Here is a 15624-nt window from a genome sequence, read left to right as displayed (position 1 = left end):
GCGTCCTAGACCAAATGACTAATGACCACTTTTTATTCTTAGAGATATTCATACTGTTCAATTATGAGATTTCCTGGAATTTGGCAGAATTAGGTATGATTGGTGGGGTTCCAATCTTCAGTCTTTCATTATAACCTTTCCTTCACACAGTTGTGTATTTATGCACACAGTTCTTATTCATGCTTGTGTCACAAAACAAGTCATAGACTAGAGTGCTAAAAAAACAAGCTTGTGACATCATCCTGACTGACAGTGTTGCTAAAAGCTAATGAAAGTTAGTTGTTATTTTAAAAGTTCTATTATTAACACTCAGCTAATGCTTTCTGGCATTGAGAAGCAATGTCTACCTACTGGATACAGAATATGCCTTTATTCTTAAGGGTTGATTTTTCAATTCCTGTGTAGGCTGCTTGGAACAATATTTGCTTTAAGTAGTTCACTGTGAATAAGAAAGTATCTCAGAAGCAGCCTCAAGCACAAATAGATGCATTTAGAATGTTTTAGGTGTACAGCTGAAAAACTAACCCACTTAATTTTCTGTAAATGCAGTTACAGTTTCTCCTGGCCTTGCTACAGTGATCCATCATTGCAGGAACTGCATCAAGAAATGGTTGGTTGTGGAGTGGTCAGCAGGGTGGCCAGAGCTATGGAACAGGTTTTGAACAGGAACAAATGCAGGTAATACAGCCTGTAAAAGAAATGATTGGCTAAGTATCCAAAAGAAGTCTGTAAAATCCAGAGTGGAAGGTGAAGGGGAAATTGTGCATTGTCTTTTCCAAGACAAAAACTAGGGGAGTCAGATGAAACAAGCTGGTGGCCAGTTTAAAGTGGACTGATAGGACTATTTCTTCACATAACCTATATTCAGCTTTGGGAGTCTACAGGATATTGTGGATGCTACAAGTTCATGCAAGTAAGTAACTGAACAAATTCATAAAATCCTTGGGGGATTAGTAAATACAGGCATAACCACTTTGTAAGAAGCAAGTCTGCAAATCACTGTAGGCTAGGGGAGGCTACTTGAGAAGACTGATGAGGAGTTAAAATGCTACCTGAGGCATCTTTCTGCCTCAAGAGAGACCAAACTACAGTCGTTCTCTCAATACAGTGGAGTTAACAGAAAATATGCAAGAAGTGGGCCACCAGAATTGTCATTACCTATATGTGATTATTTTAGGAATCGGTGTTTCCATGACTTACCATGTCCCTAGGGTCCTTAGGTGATCAGGGCATACCCTTTCATTCAGGATCAGAGCTAACATCAGCATTCCATTAGGCATGAACATTGGAAAATTACAGTTTAATTTCTTATGCATGGAGTACAAGTCACCAGACCCAAATTTCACTTGTGGCTCTTACTCTGTATTTATCACAGTGGCTTGTGACAACAAACTTAGGATACAAAAGCAAGGGTGCAGATACTCACTGCAGAATTGCTGGTGTGAGAGAGCATACCAGTGTAGACAGCAAAAAGCAGATATGTGTGTGCAGCCTTTGTGAATACTGTAAAAGAGCCGTGAAACATAAGAACCTGATAGAAAGTAATTCATTTGCCCATAATGGGCCTGTAATTGTTGCTATTACAAAATTTCTGCTTGTGACTATGTTGTGTTTAAGAACTGGGCCTGTGGTTTTATTGCAAAATTATTACAGCAAACCCTTTGGGGACTGTGAGCATATACACACATTCTTTTAAGTATTCGCTTGGCCAATATTGTGAAATGTAGCTGTTTCTAAAGGACAAGAGGCCCTAGAATAACTGTTGAACAAATAAAAAATAGAGATCCATTTAGTTTCCTTTTTTCTCCAAAGACCATCATCAAATCTAGAATCAAGCAGCAGGAAAATTAGGCTTTTTTAATATTATTTTTTAATACTAGGTGCTTTTTTTTTTAATATAAGTAGATGGGCAAAAATAGCTTTCACACAAGGTACCTTGACCTTTTGTGTTGCTTTAGAGACTGAAAGTCTCCTTGGGCTTTAGGGTTTAATAACAAAGTAGTAAAAGACTTTATTGTGTTTCTGGGGTTGAGAAAGAGGATATGGATCTGAATTCATACATGTGGTTTTGCTGAAGTGTTTCATGCAGGTGATGTTTGGGGTTGATAGAGAGACAAGTCAGAACCCTGGTTCTTTTCTGAGCTCTCTGAGTGGCCCAGGACTATCAGAGGACATATCTGTGCAGTCAGGAAGGGATTAGCATCGTGGTTAATCACAGTTCTTCCTGGACATACCAGAATTAATAGACTGGATTTCAAGATCCTTTCTTACGTGCTGTTTCTAACGTCAGCAGCTTTCCTGGCAAAATAGCTTGACCTGTGTGTTTTAAATGTTCTCTTTCTTTCCTCAGCTCTTCACTTGTTCTAATCTACTAAAGGAATTTAGAGTGTATCCACTCTTCCTTTTTGGTTGGTTGGTGTGTTTGGGGTTTGTTTTTTTGTTTGTTTGAGCAAAATCTCTGTTTTAATTATAGCAGTTCTTTGTCCTGAATTTCCCTTATCTGAAGAATCTATATAGGGGTTACATATTTTGCACCTCTTCCTTGTCCTTTGCTCAGAGCACCTCAGAGGGTGGCTCATTTCCTGAGCCTTTTCATGGGAGAGAGACATTTAGGAAAACACGTGCCAAGATGTAAATGCCTGCACTGAGAATTGGTGTTCCAGAGTTATTAAAACGTCTGGCCTTCAATAGTAAAAGGGATGTGGGATTGGATACTTGGGATCCGGATGTTGCTCCCTCATGCTCTAGTCCCCTGTCTCCTACAGTGGCAGCTGATAGACATTTCAGGGTAAAGAATTCAGTGCTTTCCGTGCTCCTGGCTGCTTGCCTAGCTTTTGACCAAAGCAGAAGGGTTTTTGGTACAAAACAACGTCTGTTTCCAGACTTGATCTGTCTCTTGAATGATGAGAGCTGATAATTTTAAACTTCATAGGCATAAATGTAAATACTTTGAGTTGTCAGGATAAGTGCCCAGCTTTCTGAAACCTAGAAATACTTCACTGTTTTCATGTCCCTGTGTCATAATTCCCATATGCTTCATTGCACACTGCTTATGAACATTTCCCTTCTGTTTTCTCTAAGCAGGTAGTACTTGCTGCTAATTTCATCTTGCATCTTGTGTCAAGGGAGACTTTTTTTTGATAGCAAGCAGTGATAACCAGATTTTCTTTCTCCTCAATTAAAAAAAAGGGGGGGGGGGAAGGGTGTACAATTAAGTGTTCGAAATAGGTGATGTAAATGACATCCCTAGAGCTTAAAAATCTTTTTATTCTCTGGAGAAACACATTCTATTCAGTAGCTGTTGAAGGCTTTCTACTGTCCTACTATTTAGGGAATTAAAATTTTTTCACTGGTTGGTTCAAAGTAGAACAAAAATGTTTAATTAGTCATTCTCATTGTTCTTGAAAGAAACAGCAAAGGGAAAAAAAGCGCTATTGTTTTTCTTCTCCAGATGTAAAGATCTGTTTTGATAGTGAGTGATGTTCTGGGACTGCTTAAACCAGCTAGGGTAAAGCCAAGCCAGCACTCTTAGTGATAAATGTATGGGGTACTTTTAAAACACTTGGTGATGGAAGAAAACAAGCTGTATGTGTCATTAAACTGAAGGATCTGGGGAGAAACTGTGCAGCTTGAAAAGTAGTACAGATCTTTAGAATAGTAGTCTGTGAACTTAGATTGTTTTCCCTTTCTGTAGAGTTCTCCTTTGCATGACTTGTAATTGGTAGGCAGTGTCTTTTGTTTCACTGAGAAAAATATGTTTCTTTAACATAGAGTAACACATAGTAGCGATGTTCCTCCAATTGTGTTATTTCACTGCAAATCTTAGCTTGTTCATGTAATGGTTGAATTGCGAATAAAGGACTGAAAAATACCATCTCACTTGCATGCAAATTGCTTTTTTTTTTCTGAAGATATTCACTGTATAACACATTCTGACATACTAAATGTTAGTTTCTTAAAGAAACTGCTACAGGTAGTGTGAAATTGGCTGATTGTTCGCCTTGTTGGTAGCTTGTGCAGTTTTTTCCACCGTTCTGGAGGTATGCATCAGGAATAATGTAATAGGCTGAGCCAGCTGATTACATTGATGGCTTTGCCAAGCACTAGCTCAGATGACTGAAAATTCTGCTTTCCTTACTGATTCATGTGGGAAGGCTAAATTTTTAAGTCCTTTCTGGATGTTAAGGAGCGAGTTGGACGTGTGAGAGGATTCATGATTAAAAGGAAGAATCCCTTAGAATAATTGTTTTTCTGATATTTGTGATGTTTTGAGGCTCGAACAGACTTTGATTCATAAAGAGTACAGCATGTAGACATCACGAATAGTCTTTTTTGGGGTAATGTAAGCCACTTGTAGATTAAAAAATGAAGGTGTAGAAATGAAGCTACACTTAAGAGTTGAGTTTGGAATGTAAAATGCAAACAATCTAAAGTAAAACAATGTCCATCCCCATCAGTGTTAAAATTGAGAGTCCGTATTCAAGCATGTTCTCATTATTTTAATGCACGTTACGAACAGATAGTAAGAGCATACACTCCAGTAGGTGAGAATTACTTGCTGCTGTGCCATTGCTATTTCATGACGTTTTAGTTAATTATACTGTCCCATAATGACTTATGACTGTGCACAGAGACTTGAGATAAAAAGGAGGAATTGTAGTGGTTTTCAAAAGCGAGACCAAAGAGTACTGCTGTTTGGAATAGGGGGGATAATAAATTCCATGAGCTCCAATCACTGGATGACCACTGGGTTTGCCTTCAGCTGTAAATTAGGGGATTTTACAATGCCTGTGTAGCATTTATTATTAAACAAAAGTAATTTCACAGTTTAATTCATTCGTGAAATTTCTGTAAGGAGTGGGAGATTAGCAGTGTCTTCTTTGTTACTCATGATTCCCTCTTTTATCTTTCTTTGTATCTGCTCTGATGGACAGTGCCTGATCTAGGGCACACCCTCCCCTGTGATGCTTGTCACCAGACCTTTTACAAGTTCTAAAGTAATAACTTGATATTCAAGTAGTACGACAGGTCTTCTGAAGAGAAATATGTATGTGCTTCATCCTTTGTGCTCCCTGTTTTATCAGTTTTTGGTTAAAATTCAGGTACTGAATATCAGTGGTGCACTATGACAAGCCTATCTTTTTGCAATTGTTTGACTGTAAATAAAGAGACTAAGAGACATAAATGTTCTTATTTGCACATATTCAGTTGCTGGTTGTAATGAGAAAATACTTTTTTATAAATTACTTGGTGCCTACCCGGCAGAATCATGCATGCTGGTAGGTAGTCTGCTGATTGTACATGATATAGTAGGATGTAAAATCACCTAACATTCCATTTTTCTTATGTTGTCTCTTTAGTTCATTGTAGTTTGCTTTAGTTTCATCTTGATCTGTTGTGCATCAAGCTATAACACAAATCCTACTTTCATGCCTGTAGTCAATATAGCAAGTTCTCTTTGTGTATGACCATGTTTTGGAGATGTGTGTCCATGATAGTGACAAAGGATTGAGTAATGCTGGTTCCAAAAAAATAGGGAAGGTGAGGCTTCAATACTGGTCAGTACTGGTCACCTTAGGTGCCTTAGTCACTTAGCACAGTGTGCACATTAGTATTTAAAATGCAAACATAAACAATACTGGACAACATGAGATGAATAAAATGCAATTACAAGCACTCCCTGAAAGGTTTCCTTCATGACAGCTGCCTGTGTTCAGCCATTTGTGCTGCCTGCTGAATGGCTCAGAACTGCTCAGAAAGCAAAAAAAGACATTTGTAGAAATAACCAGCCCTGACCTGTTCCTGTTAGTGTTTCAGGGGGTTTGTGGAGCACCAGTGTGTCCTGTTGGTGTGTGCTGGGTTTGGGCTGAAGGTAATTCGTGCCCTCGGGGTAAAATGGCACAATTAGCTCTTCTTCACCTAGTCAGGGCAATGTGAGTGAAGTTTTACTCCAGTTTTGCTTCTTTTGTAAGGGGAGCACAGGCTGTGCCAAAGACGTGTTGTCTGTGGGCAATAAGGAGGCACATGATTGTGGAGAATGGAATAATAATAAATAAATGTCACAGTTCAGAATTCGCAGTTGTACCAATCTTGCATAAATGTATGTACTTGTGAAATGTGTTCTTTCTGGTTTTGAATTGCTGAGAGGTTGCCACAGTCATTCTGGTTTTACAGGCGATGTTATTGGATCTGTGTGCTTGTGTGCACTCTATGAAATAGTTCTGTATGTTATAAAATACTGTGTGTCTTTCTTTTTAAACATAGGCCACCACATTATACATTATAGTACCAAATATAAGAAGCTGTCATGCTTTGTTCAATAAAACTAACTCTTAATTCCAGCTTGTATTTTTTTCAGAAAGGCATACCTTGGCTGTAAAGGAAATCTATAGCTTCAAAATCAGTAGGAATGGTCGCTGCTAAAAGCTGAATTACTAGTGGCACTTAAAATTCAGAATTTAAGAATGTGTATGACTTGTAACATACACAATTATCTTTCAGAGGTCAGAAACTTTTGGGTATTCATTTATTAGTGCTAATTGAGCCAGGGATCATTCTTCTAGTTCTAAATATTGTCTAAGTTGTAACATTCAGCACAGTAATACAGATACAATTTTTATTAAAAGAAAGCATGACTCAGTATATCAGTTATCACTTCTAGACCACTTGGATTTGGCCTTTTTGGAGTAAAGTGAGTCATAACAGTAAAAGGTGAAAAATAAATCACTAATTAGACTTTTTCAAATCTATTTTCTTACAAAGTCTAAAATATTTGAAGGTGGGAGGTTTGCCTGGAAACCACCCATTATTCTCACTCTTATTTTCAGTCTGTGATGAAAAAGAACTAAGAAGTGAATCATATTCTGGTGTCATTTATGAAATGTAAGTCCTTTTAGGATTCAGACACACCAGTGAGCTAGAGCAGACTGACAGCAGATCTTGTGCTAGGTAAAACTTAGTGAATGATCAGTCAGTGGCAAAAAAAGTGCAAAGTAAGCCTGTTAGGAAATGTGAAAAAAAATGGCATTTCCATTGCATGTGACCACAGTGAAGTCTGATTAATCATTTGCATTTGTGTTAATCACAGCACGAATCTATTGTTTCTTTTTTTTTTCTCCCTTAAAGTAGAAGCTGAGTTCACTGTTTAACACTGATATTTTTTGTCTTTGCAGTGTGCCGGGAGGACTCATACCAGTCAATAGTCTCATGTGCTGCTGTAGTACTTACCCCTGTAGAGACGACAGTGGATACAAGGAAAAAAGAACAGATGATCACGCCTGATGTGTCCAAACAGTGAGTTATTCAAATAACACCAGCTTTTACAAGTGCAATTTAAACAACTGGCCAGATTCCTTCTTCTGGATATGCATATACTCCTTCCTTTCTCTTTCATCAGGGCTTTCATAGGTGTTTCCAAAAGAAGAAACTGGCCTGAGGCTAAGCTGCTACTTTTGTTCATTAGCCTACATTTTTTCCCAAGACTTTTGGTAATGACATATATAGAGGGAATGGGCGTGTGTACTCTGAGATACTGACTTTTTAACAGGTTTGACAAGGTGATTTTTTTTTGTTTAAATAGACCTTTCATTCTTACAAGTACTTGATTTTTATGATATGTAAATGCTTAGCTCATCTGAGATATTTCAGTATTTTCCAGTGACCATTTTAACACTGTGATAGAAGATATGATGGCATCTTCAAAAGTGTGCTAGTGTTCTTCCAGGGAAATTCTGTCTACTTAATTAGACTGTATTTTGGTATCTTGCATTAGATGAGAATCATAACCACAGAGTGCACAGTAACATTTGCCTTGCAATACCAGGCAGGATGGTTATTTCTTAATGATTGAGTCCTTGGAGAGTAGAAATAATTTTTTTCTCATGAAGAGAAAGGAAAAAAAAAAATTGTAAGGCTTTATCACAACACAAACTTGGGGTCTGTGCCTTTTAAAATGTGGAAGGTATTAAAAAACATGACAGTGGATAACATCATTGCTGTACTTACCACTTATGTTTAGTTTTCTACTTCTCTTGGTATGTACAAATTTAGCTTTGGACTTGTCTGTGGAGTCCTGGCTTGCATGCCTATTACTGTAAGAAAATTAAAACATCCCCTCACATCCCCAAAAACCACTGAAACATCCAAAACACCACTGGTGGATTAGAGTAGATTAGATGGGATATGATATTGCTACAGATCTGTCTATGACTTAAGTTTGTATCTGACTGTGGTATCTTTTTCAATGTGGTGATAAACCCATTTCATCTAGTTTACCTGTACTCAAAATTTAACACAGTATGTTACCTGTTGTCTAGGTATTACTGCAAAGGCCTTGTCTGAAATGCTGGTAGCATCTAATTGTTGTAGTGATTCAGTTGTGTGGCTCTCTGAATACCAAGGGATTTGAAAGGCACTAGGCTGCAAAATACTGTGCTGAAGTCCAGAATAACCTTTCTGGTTAGCTCAAAGCAGCACAGAACAATTTTTCTTCTTTTTGCGAAAAGGCAAACCTGCACTGTTGTTTGATTGGCTTTTTCATCCACTGTGATGAGATTCAGCATTTAATAATCCCTTACAAATTCAAAGTAGGAAACTCTGGTATTTGTTTAGCATGTGCTGAATGAAGCCACCTCCTCAATTTTTGGTGTTTGGGTTTTTATTTTTATTTTTTTTTTACAACCTGATTAGTGATATCTTCTAAGAACACAGACACAAGTAAAGCTTGTCTTAAGCACTCAGAGGTCTCAGAAACACACTCTAACTTCTGCTACTCTTTTGATACTCATATTTAAAAATACGACCTGTGGCTCTGGAATTCTTTCGATGTGAAGCCACCTTGTGCTTAAATAGATTAAATGTATTTGAACTTCTGCATATGAAACTGCATACATGTATTAGTATTTTTAGACCAACATTTCTGAAAAGTACATTGGAGATGAAACAGAACCATCTTGCTTGAAAAAGTTTGCAACTGGAATTCAGTAAATTTTGTAGAAACCTTTGAATTAATAGTAGGGAGGTGAGAGCATGCAGCTTCAAGAAAATCTCCAGCATTATGAACAAAACATCAGCTGCTGTTCACATCTCCCATTTCACCTTGTGTTTCCCACATGGAGGTAGTTTTCTTCATATCCAGTTAATGGAAGCGAAACAGATCCTAATTCCTGTGTGTAAGTATCCCAGTGTTATCTGTCTCCAGTGCAGACATGCCCTTGACACTTGTTGAATTCCATTAACTGGAATGCAGACTCCAGGTATGAGCTGGTCTGCATGTGTGGATTATAGTTATTGATACTCATATGGGAAAAAACATTGATTCTTTGATTTTTATGCTTATCTTCGTTCATATGGTTTTGACTTGCATGTCTAAAAACTGTGCCTATCACAGTGATGATGAGCAGTGGTCAGTCATCAAGGTCCTGTAGGGAGAAGTTTCTGCCTTCAGACCCTACAGGGACAGAGTATGTTTAGACTAACTAATGCTTTCTAAAGGTACATAAGAAAGTGTGTAATCCAAACCTGATAAAATGCATATTAATGATAATAAAATGTTAAACAGATACAAATAATTTAAAATAATCTTGTATGCCACAGTAAAATTATATCCAAGAGCTTTAGGACTCAAGAAGCTGTGAAGACTGGGCAGAGAAAAAAAAAAAGCTTTTAATACTACTTGTGTACTATTTGATTAATGATGTTATTTTGTTTTAGAAAGAAGCTGTTTAGTGTTTTTAAATAATGTATTTGCTTAATGTATTTTTTTTGTAAGCAGCAAATGGTGCCAGAAGTGGTAGCAGCAAAGCTAAACGACATTTTGTCAGTGATTAGATCTTACCAGGATTGCAGGAGTAAAAGGCTAATTTTATTTCCCTCCCCTGTATTTTTTATTGGAAGCTCAAGCCATTTCATCTGGGAGTCATTTCATAGTGATATGCAGGTAATTGCTGACTCGTTGCTTGTGCACTGGGCAAAATCCCTACCTCAGTTATTCACCAGGGGTGGATTTGGCAAGAGGCAGAGCATGCCTTTGTGGTTTTTGTCTTTCCACTCCACAACAGACACCGAGGCAGAGAAATACATGATCAGTGTGAGGTCAGGGTGAAAAATAAGAAATGTGAGCTCTGCCTTACTTTGTCTTCTCAGCCCTCCATGTTGTCTAGGATGTTGCATTAACTTTGCTATATTTTGTAGAAATACAAGACTTTAAAACCTCTTTCTGTCTTAATAGTTGAAGTTATTGAGGCCTCTTTGTGTTGCCATAGTGATACATCAGTCAGTTGTTCTCTAAGGTGCCCAGATGCTAAAACAATTGGAACATTTTGAACAGCGAGTTCTGCTTACAGAGTCCTAATTTTAGTCCTTCCTATCTGAATTCGCATATAAATAAATCACCTGCTGGCATAGAGCAATGGCATGAGGAATCCTCACTTCCATTTCAAGTTCTTATGAGGAAGCATGGCCCAGGGTACTGTATGTTATGCTGTAAATCAATTCAGCTTCAGCTTCACTGGGCAAATGCTCAGCTGAAAAGTCAGCCTACAAGGGGCAGTGTGGAAAAAGAAGTGTCTAAGACACATGTGTCCCTGAGCAGACAGTGTTCTGCTGCTGTGTGATGTTCATATGTAAACACAGAAAACCATTAATGTGCTACTAGTGCATGGAAAAACTATAGTGAAACTCAGGTGCACCATTTTATTTAAAGATTTTAAGTTAAGCTGGTACATATGTACTTTGATTAGTTTCTTTGGATATGACTGCCCTGCAGTTCAGAATAGCTGTGACAACATGCAGTGCTCTGAGCTGGCCAATTTAAAGGTGGTTTGTGCATTAGTACTTCAGCTGCTGTCACATTTCTGATTTTGATTTTTATTTAAAGATTTATTTGCTGTTAAAGTGTTGAGGTACAGATCCTGTTATGTCATGAAGCAGACACACTAATTTGACAACTCTTTTTTGTGTCAGAAATATTTTAATTACCAAAAAGAGGTAATGTTTTTAAACTGAAAGAAGGTAAATTCAGACTGGATCTAAGGAAGAAGGTTTTTGTAATGAAGGTGGTTAAACACTGGAACAGGTTGTCCAGAGAAGTTGTGGATTCCCCATCCCTAGGGACATTCAAGGTGTGTTGGATGGGGACCTGAGCAACCTGATCTAGGTGTCCCTGTTTATTGCAGAAGGATTGGATAAGATGGGCTTTAAAGGTCCCTGCCAACTCAAATGTATTCTGTGATTTTATTTTACGATTCTAAATATCACAGATCATTTGGCAACTCTTCAGACTCTTAAGATCAAGTAATTTTTTTTCTGATAAATGCCTGAATGAGCCTATGAAGTGAGTATTTCCAATATTCTGTTTGTGCCGAAGCTGTTCCACTTGTACCTTGCAACTGTACTTACCTGAGCAAGATTTTTACACATGAGTTCAAATACATGAGAAAGCTTCTTGGAGTCACAGTGACTACCTGGGTGCTTGCTGATGGAAGCAGGGTGCTAAGGGGGAGAGTTACTGCTTTAATGCCATTCTGTTCAGCACTGTTTAGTACAGATGCCAACCCAGGACTTTGGTACTGATATAGATTGGAATCTAGGAAGATTTTGGTGCATATATAGTCTAAATGTATTAGCTGCAGTAAGCCTATTCCAAAATTTAGGAGCTTTTTTCCCTCTCTGTTTCGAGCTGTAAAAATATAATTGTTACATCAGAAGACTGGTAATCCTTTTTGACTCTTGCAGCCTTGCCTAATTCCTTTCAAAAGAAATTCTAACCAAGCTGATTATGTGTCATTCTTCACTTACTCAGTTGTAGGTTTTCTTCTAATTTTTTTTCCCCTCTAATTTTTGTTTTTCGTTTTTGGTAAATTCCAGGGAAGTTTCTTCCCCTTGATGTAACAGTGTGGTTATCTTACCTCTGTAATTTTTGCTGCTTCTGTTGCAATCCTGTTATTGAGAGATGCCTCTGCCCAAATTAAGCTGTAAACGAGGGCTTGAGGTGATCCCAGCAATATGTGGACAAGCAGTTGCTGCTCCACAGTTTCCCACAGTGGGAGCCCTTGTCTGGATGCATTACCCAGGATGTGCCAGGCCTGGAGCCAGGCCACCCTGCCACTGCATCCTGTGCTTATCTCATGGCAAAGTCCTTATGTGGTCTTAAAATCACATTTGCCTGTCTCAAACACAGTTTAGGTCCTTACAGCTCCTCAGTGGTGATGTGAAGTGTGGTCTCTAAAGCAGACAGGTTGTCAGGTAGTGGTGTCCACATCACGATTCGTGAATGCTCTGACAGTCCTTTCAAAAAGGCATCTTCCAGTAATGTGAAAAAGGAATGCTTTTCACACTTGTTTGGAAAACTGGATAAAACATGATTGGGACAGTGGGGTATGGAAGCATGTATTGCTCTTTGGGTAATGCAGAGAATAGGGATGCCCCGTGTTGCTCTGGAATGACAATACTTTGAGAGCTGTGATTCCAGCTCAGCTGAAAAACCTGAGACATCAGCTGGATTGCACTGTGCTCTCCACCACTACATTTTAGTGATAACAGGTAGGAGAGGTAGAATTTATATCCATTTCTTTAAAGCAGGTACTTTGAAATGGAGTAAACATAAGCAGTGTGTTTATGCTGTCAGTGGTCTACTTTTACATTCTTTTATCTGTTTTGCTAGTTAGTCTTTAAGCTCTATTTAGCAACTTCAAGGGGAACTGAAAATTTCTATTTACTGTGTTATCTGTCACATGGTGTCCTTGTACATCCTGTATTGCTTTTTGCACATAATAGGAAAATAAGTTATTTTGCTTTACTCTTGTCTTCTTTGAAATGGGAAACTTTTCAGAAAGTAGTAAAAATACTGAATTTACACTTCTTTTATTGTCTGCTAGTTAGTTGAAAATCCTGCCTGACATTGCCTCTTGTCTAGGCTGCTCAAATTCATAACTTCTTTCTGTTTGCTTTGAAGAAAAACAAAACAAAAATCCAAACTCTTTTTCTTCTTTTCCCTGTGTCCAGCCACTGCAAAAATGAGAATGATTTTGTAAAATCAATTATAACATAAGTAACAGTTGTGCAAAGGAAATACAATTGCACTGCAAAGTGAATATGGAAGAAAACTTCTATCTGGTTATAGAACGGGGAGTTCTCACGTTCCTTCTCAGTCACTGCACCCATCTCCAATTTATAGGAGAGATTGACAAGAAAGCAATCTACATGTGTTATTTAAATATCTGAGGAAGTTATTTGCAGACAAGGGATTAAGCAGTTCTGTACACTTTAATTTGATCATGAGTTGCAAATGTTGAATAAGCTGGTTTTTGAGAGCCACTAATTGCAGTTACGACTTAGTATTTTCAATATTTTGTAGTTCAACTCCTGTCTTTTCCTGTGTGCTGGTGAATAATGCAGGAGGCAGAGGAGTGATGGCAGTTGTGCTATAGAGGAAAGGTGTTATGTAGATTTTATCTGTAGCCCTACCAAGAAAGCTTTGATCCTTTGCAAGTCATTGTTTGGAAAGCTTCCTCTTCCCTACGAGAAGAGATTTGGTTTCTAATGCACCATAAACTATGAGTGCTTCAATCATTTCCCTTTAAGTAATGCTAGTGTGACTGAACTCAACTTGGTAAAAAGATATAGGATGGAATGTTAAGCAAGGTGCTTCATGAGGTCACTTTGAATCAAAATGCAGAGGATCAAGAAAATAACAGAGTTTTCTAGTTGAGATGATGGTAACCTCGAGATGAGGGCATTGTATCATTGTGTAGCTAGTCTTCAGTAATAAAAGAAAATTCAGGAAATAAAAATGTGTAGGGATAATACAACTTTGCTGTTGATGTTTCTGAGCACCAAATGGTGAAAATTTGAATAGAACTTCTGGAGTCAAAATATAGTTACTGTAATGTACATTGGCAGAGAGTGTGGCCAAAGCTGATTTAAAACACTGAACTGCACAAACAAAGGACAGTGCAGTTACAGTAATCTGGAATACAAATTTCCCCTGCTTTAAGAGCAAGCAGTCAACAACATAACTGCATCTACAAGTACAATTTCTGAACTAGATCTGAAGTCGGCGTAAGAAAAACATTGTCACCAAATCACAGTGACATTTAGAAAACAGCTTTGCCTAACGTAAGATCACTTTGTTTCATTCATATCTGTAAAATTCTATACCTTTATGATACCATAATGTCATTCCAGTTTTGGTCATCACCCTAAAAAGAATGTCCTTTGGAGTAAGATTATCCATTTATTTATCAGACTTGAGAAAATTTTTTAACTTGTAAATGAAGTTAAAATCTATGCATTCCCATGCATCCTTCTTTTCTCTGTTGTCTGTGAATCATGTTCTCCACCAGGCACTTCTGCAATAGAGGAAGCTTTAATTATGTGATTTGCTTGTCCTTCACATCCACAGATTTCCCTAAAATAGATACATCAAGATAAGTAATTGTGCACTATTTATTTAGAGAGCTTATTTGAAAATACGCCTTTGTTACATATATATATGGGCAGGTGCTTAACGTAGACTTGGTTCCAGAGTGAAGATTTTACCTTATGTGTACTGTAGTGTCTAGAAGTGTCTGCTTTATTTATGTAAGTGAGAATTACAAATCAGAACACCAGTATCAACTTAAATCCAAAGTAGGAGTCTCGCACTTGGCAACCAAGAACTCTTCTAAACTGATAGCCTTGAGTAATCATTGCAAAATACTCTTGGCATGTCTGTTTTAATTAAAACAATAAACCATAAGACACAGTTTTGAATTTTAATTTTGTGCTGCGATTTTTGCTTTGTGATGAAATAGAAATTATTATATATATATCAAAATACCTTTATGTCTGGAACAAGTTTAAAAGGAGATGTAGTTGAAGTAAATAAAATCTTACCTGGTTCAATCGACCTTGAAAAGGAGGGTTACTATAGGTAATGCAGGCAGAGATGTTTGAGACAGGCTTAGGCAGTTGAAAAGAAATTGTTTTATCTGGAGATCTCCATCTGAAGAGCTGCTGTTCTAAGTTGTAGCGTTAGTCACTTACAGCGTTTGTTATGCTAATAAAACGACAGAGTTTTCCATTGTCTTATGTGGCAGCTGCCTAAGTCCTGAAGAGCACACCCGTGGTCTGCTGGGATGACTGCAAAGCCAATCAGGCACAGTGTCCGTCAGAGGCAGGGCTACAGCTGGGCATGTGGAACATGACTCACTTACTGACTTTGGATTTAAAAGAAAAAGCAGGCTTCATTTTCGTCCAGTCTAAATTCATGTCCAGCATAGACACTCAGAACAAGCATTGTTACGCCCTCAGTTTCATGTATTAAAGGAGATGTACAGTTTTTATTTACCAGGTAAATTGAAGGGGCTGAAGGCACTTGATTTCAGGGCAGCACAAGGAATCCTCAAAATAATGGCCTTACTGTCTGGACTTCTCCTTCATTTCAGAAAAGCCATTTTTTGGATAGTCTGAGTGTAAAGTTAGATCATATAGGGGTTGTTGAATTTGTATTTCAATGATCAGTTCCTGTAGCATCCTGCATCGGTTGGGAAGGCAATGTTAGATCCTGTTGTTAACCTCAATTCATGGTGTTGCCTAATGAGAACTTACAGTTGCTGTGAAGCCTCACTGAAGGAAGAGGCTTTT

At 37.9% G+C, this 15624-nt stretch overlaps 1 protein-coding gene across 6 annotated transcripts in view; it reads left to right on the top strand.

Annotated features, from left to right (window-relative positions):
- Positions 1-15624, top strand: part of CCSER1 (coiled-coil serine rich protein 1) — a 627487-nt gene that overhangs the window by 152203 nt on the left and 459660 nt on the right. For all 6 annotated transcript variants that reach the window (XM_032109386.1, XM_032109385.1, XM_032109387.1 and 3 more), the window contains exon 5: positions 7173-7293. In XM_032109386.1, the coding sequence (XP_031965277.1) occupies positions 7173-7293 (121 nt within the window). The remainder of the gene's footprint in view (positions 1-7172; positions 7294-15624) is intronic.

Source organism: Corvus moneduloides, chromosome 5, assembly GCF_009650955.1.
Source record: "Corvus moneduloides isolate bCorMon1 chromosome 5, bCorMon1.pri, whole genome shotgun sequence".
Lineage (NCBI taxonomy): Eukaryota > Metazoa > Chordata > Aves > Passeriformes > Corvidae > Corvus > Corvus moneduloides.
Note: the sequence above shows the minus strand (reverse complement) of the source record. Positions and strands in the feature narration are given on the sequence as shown.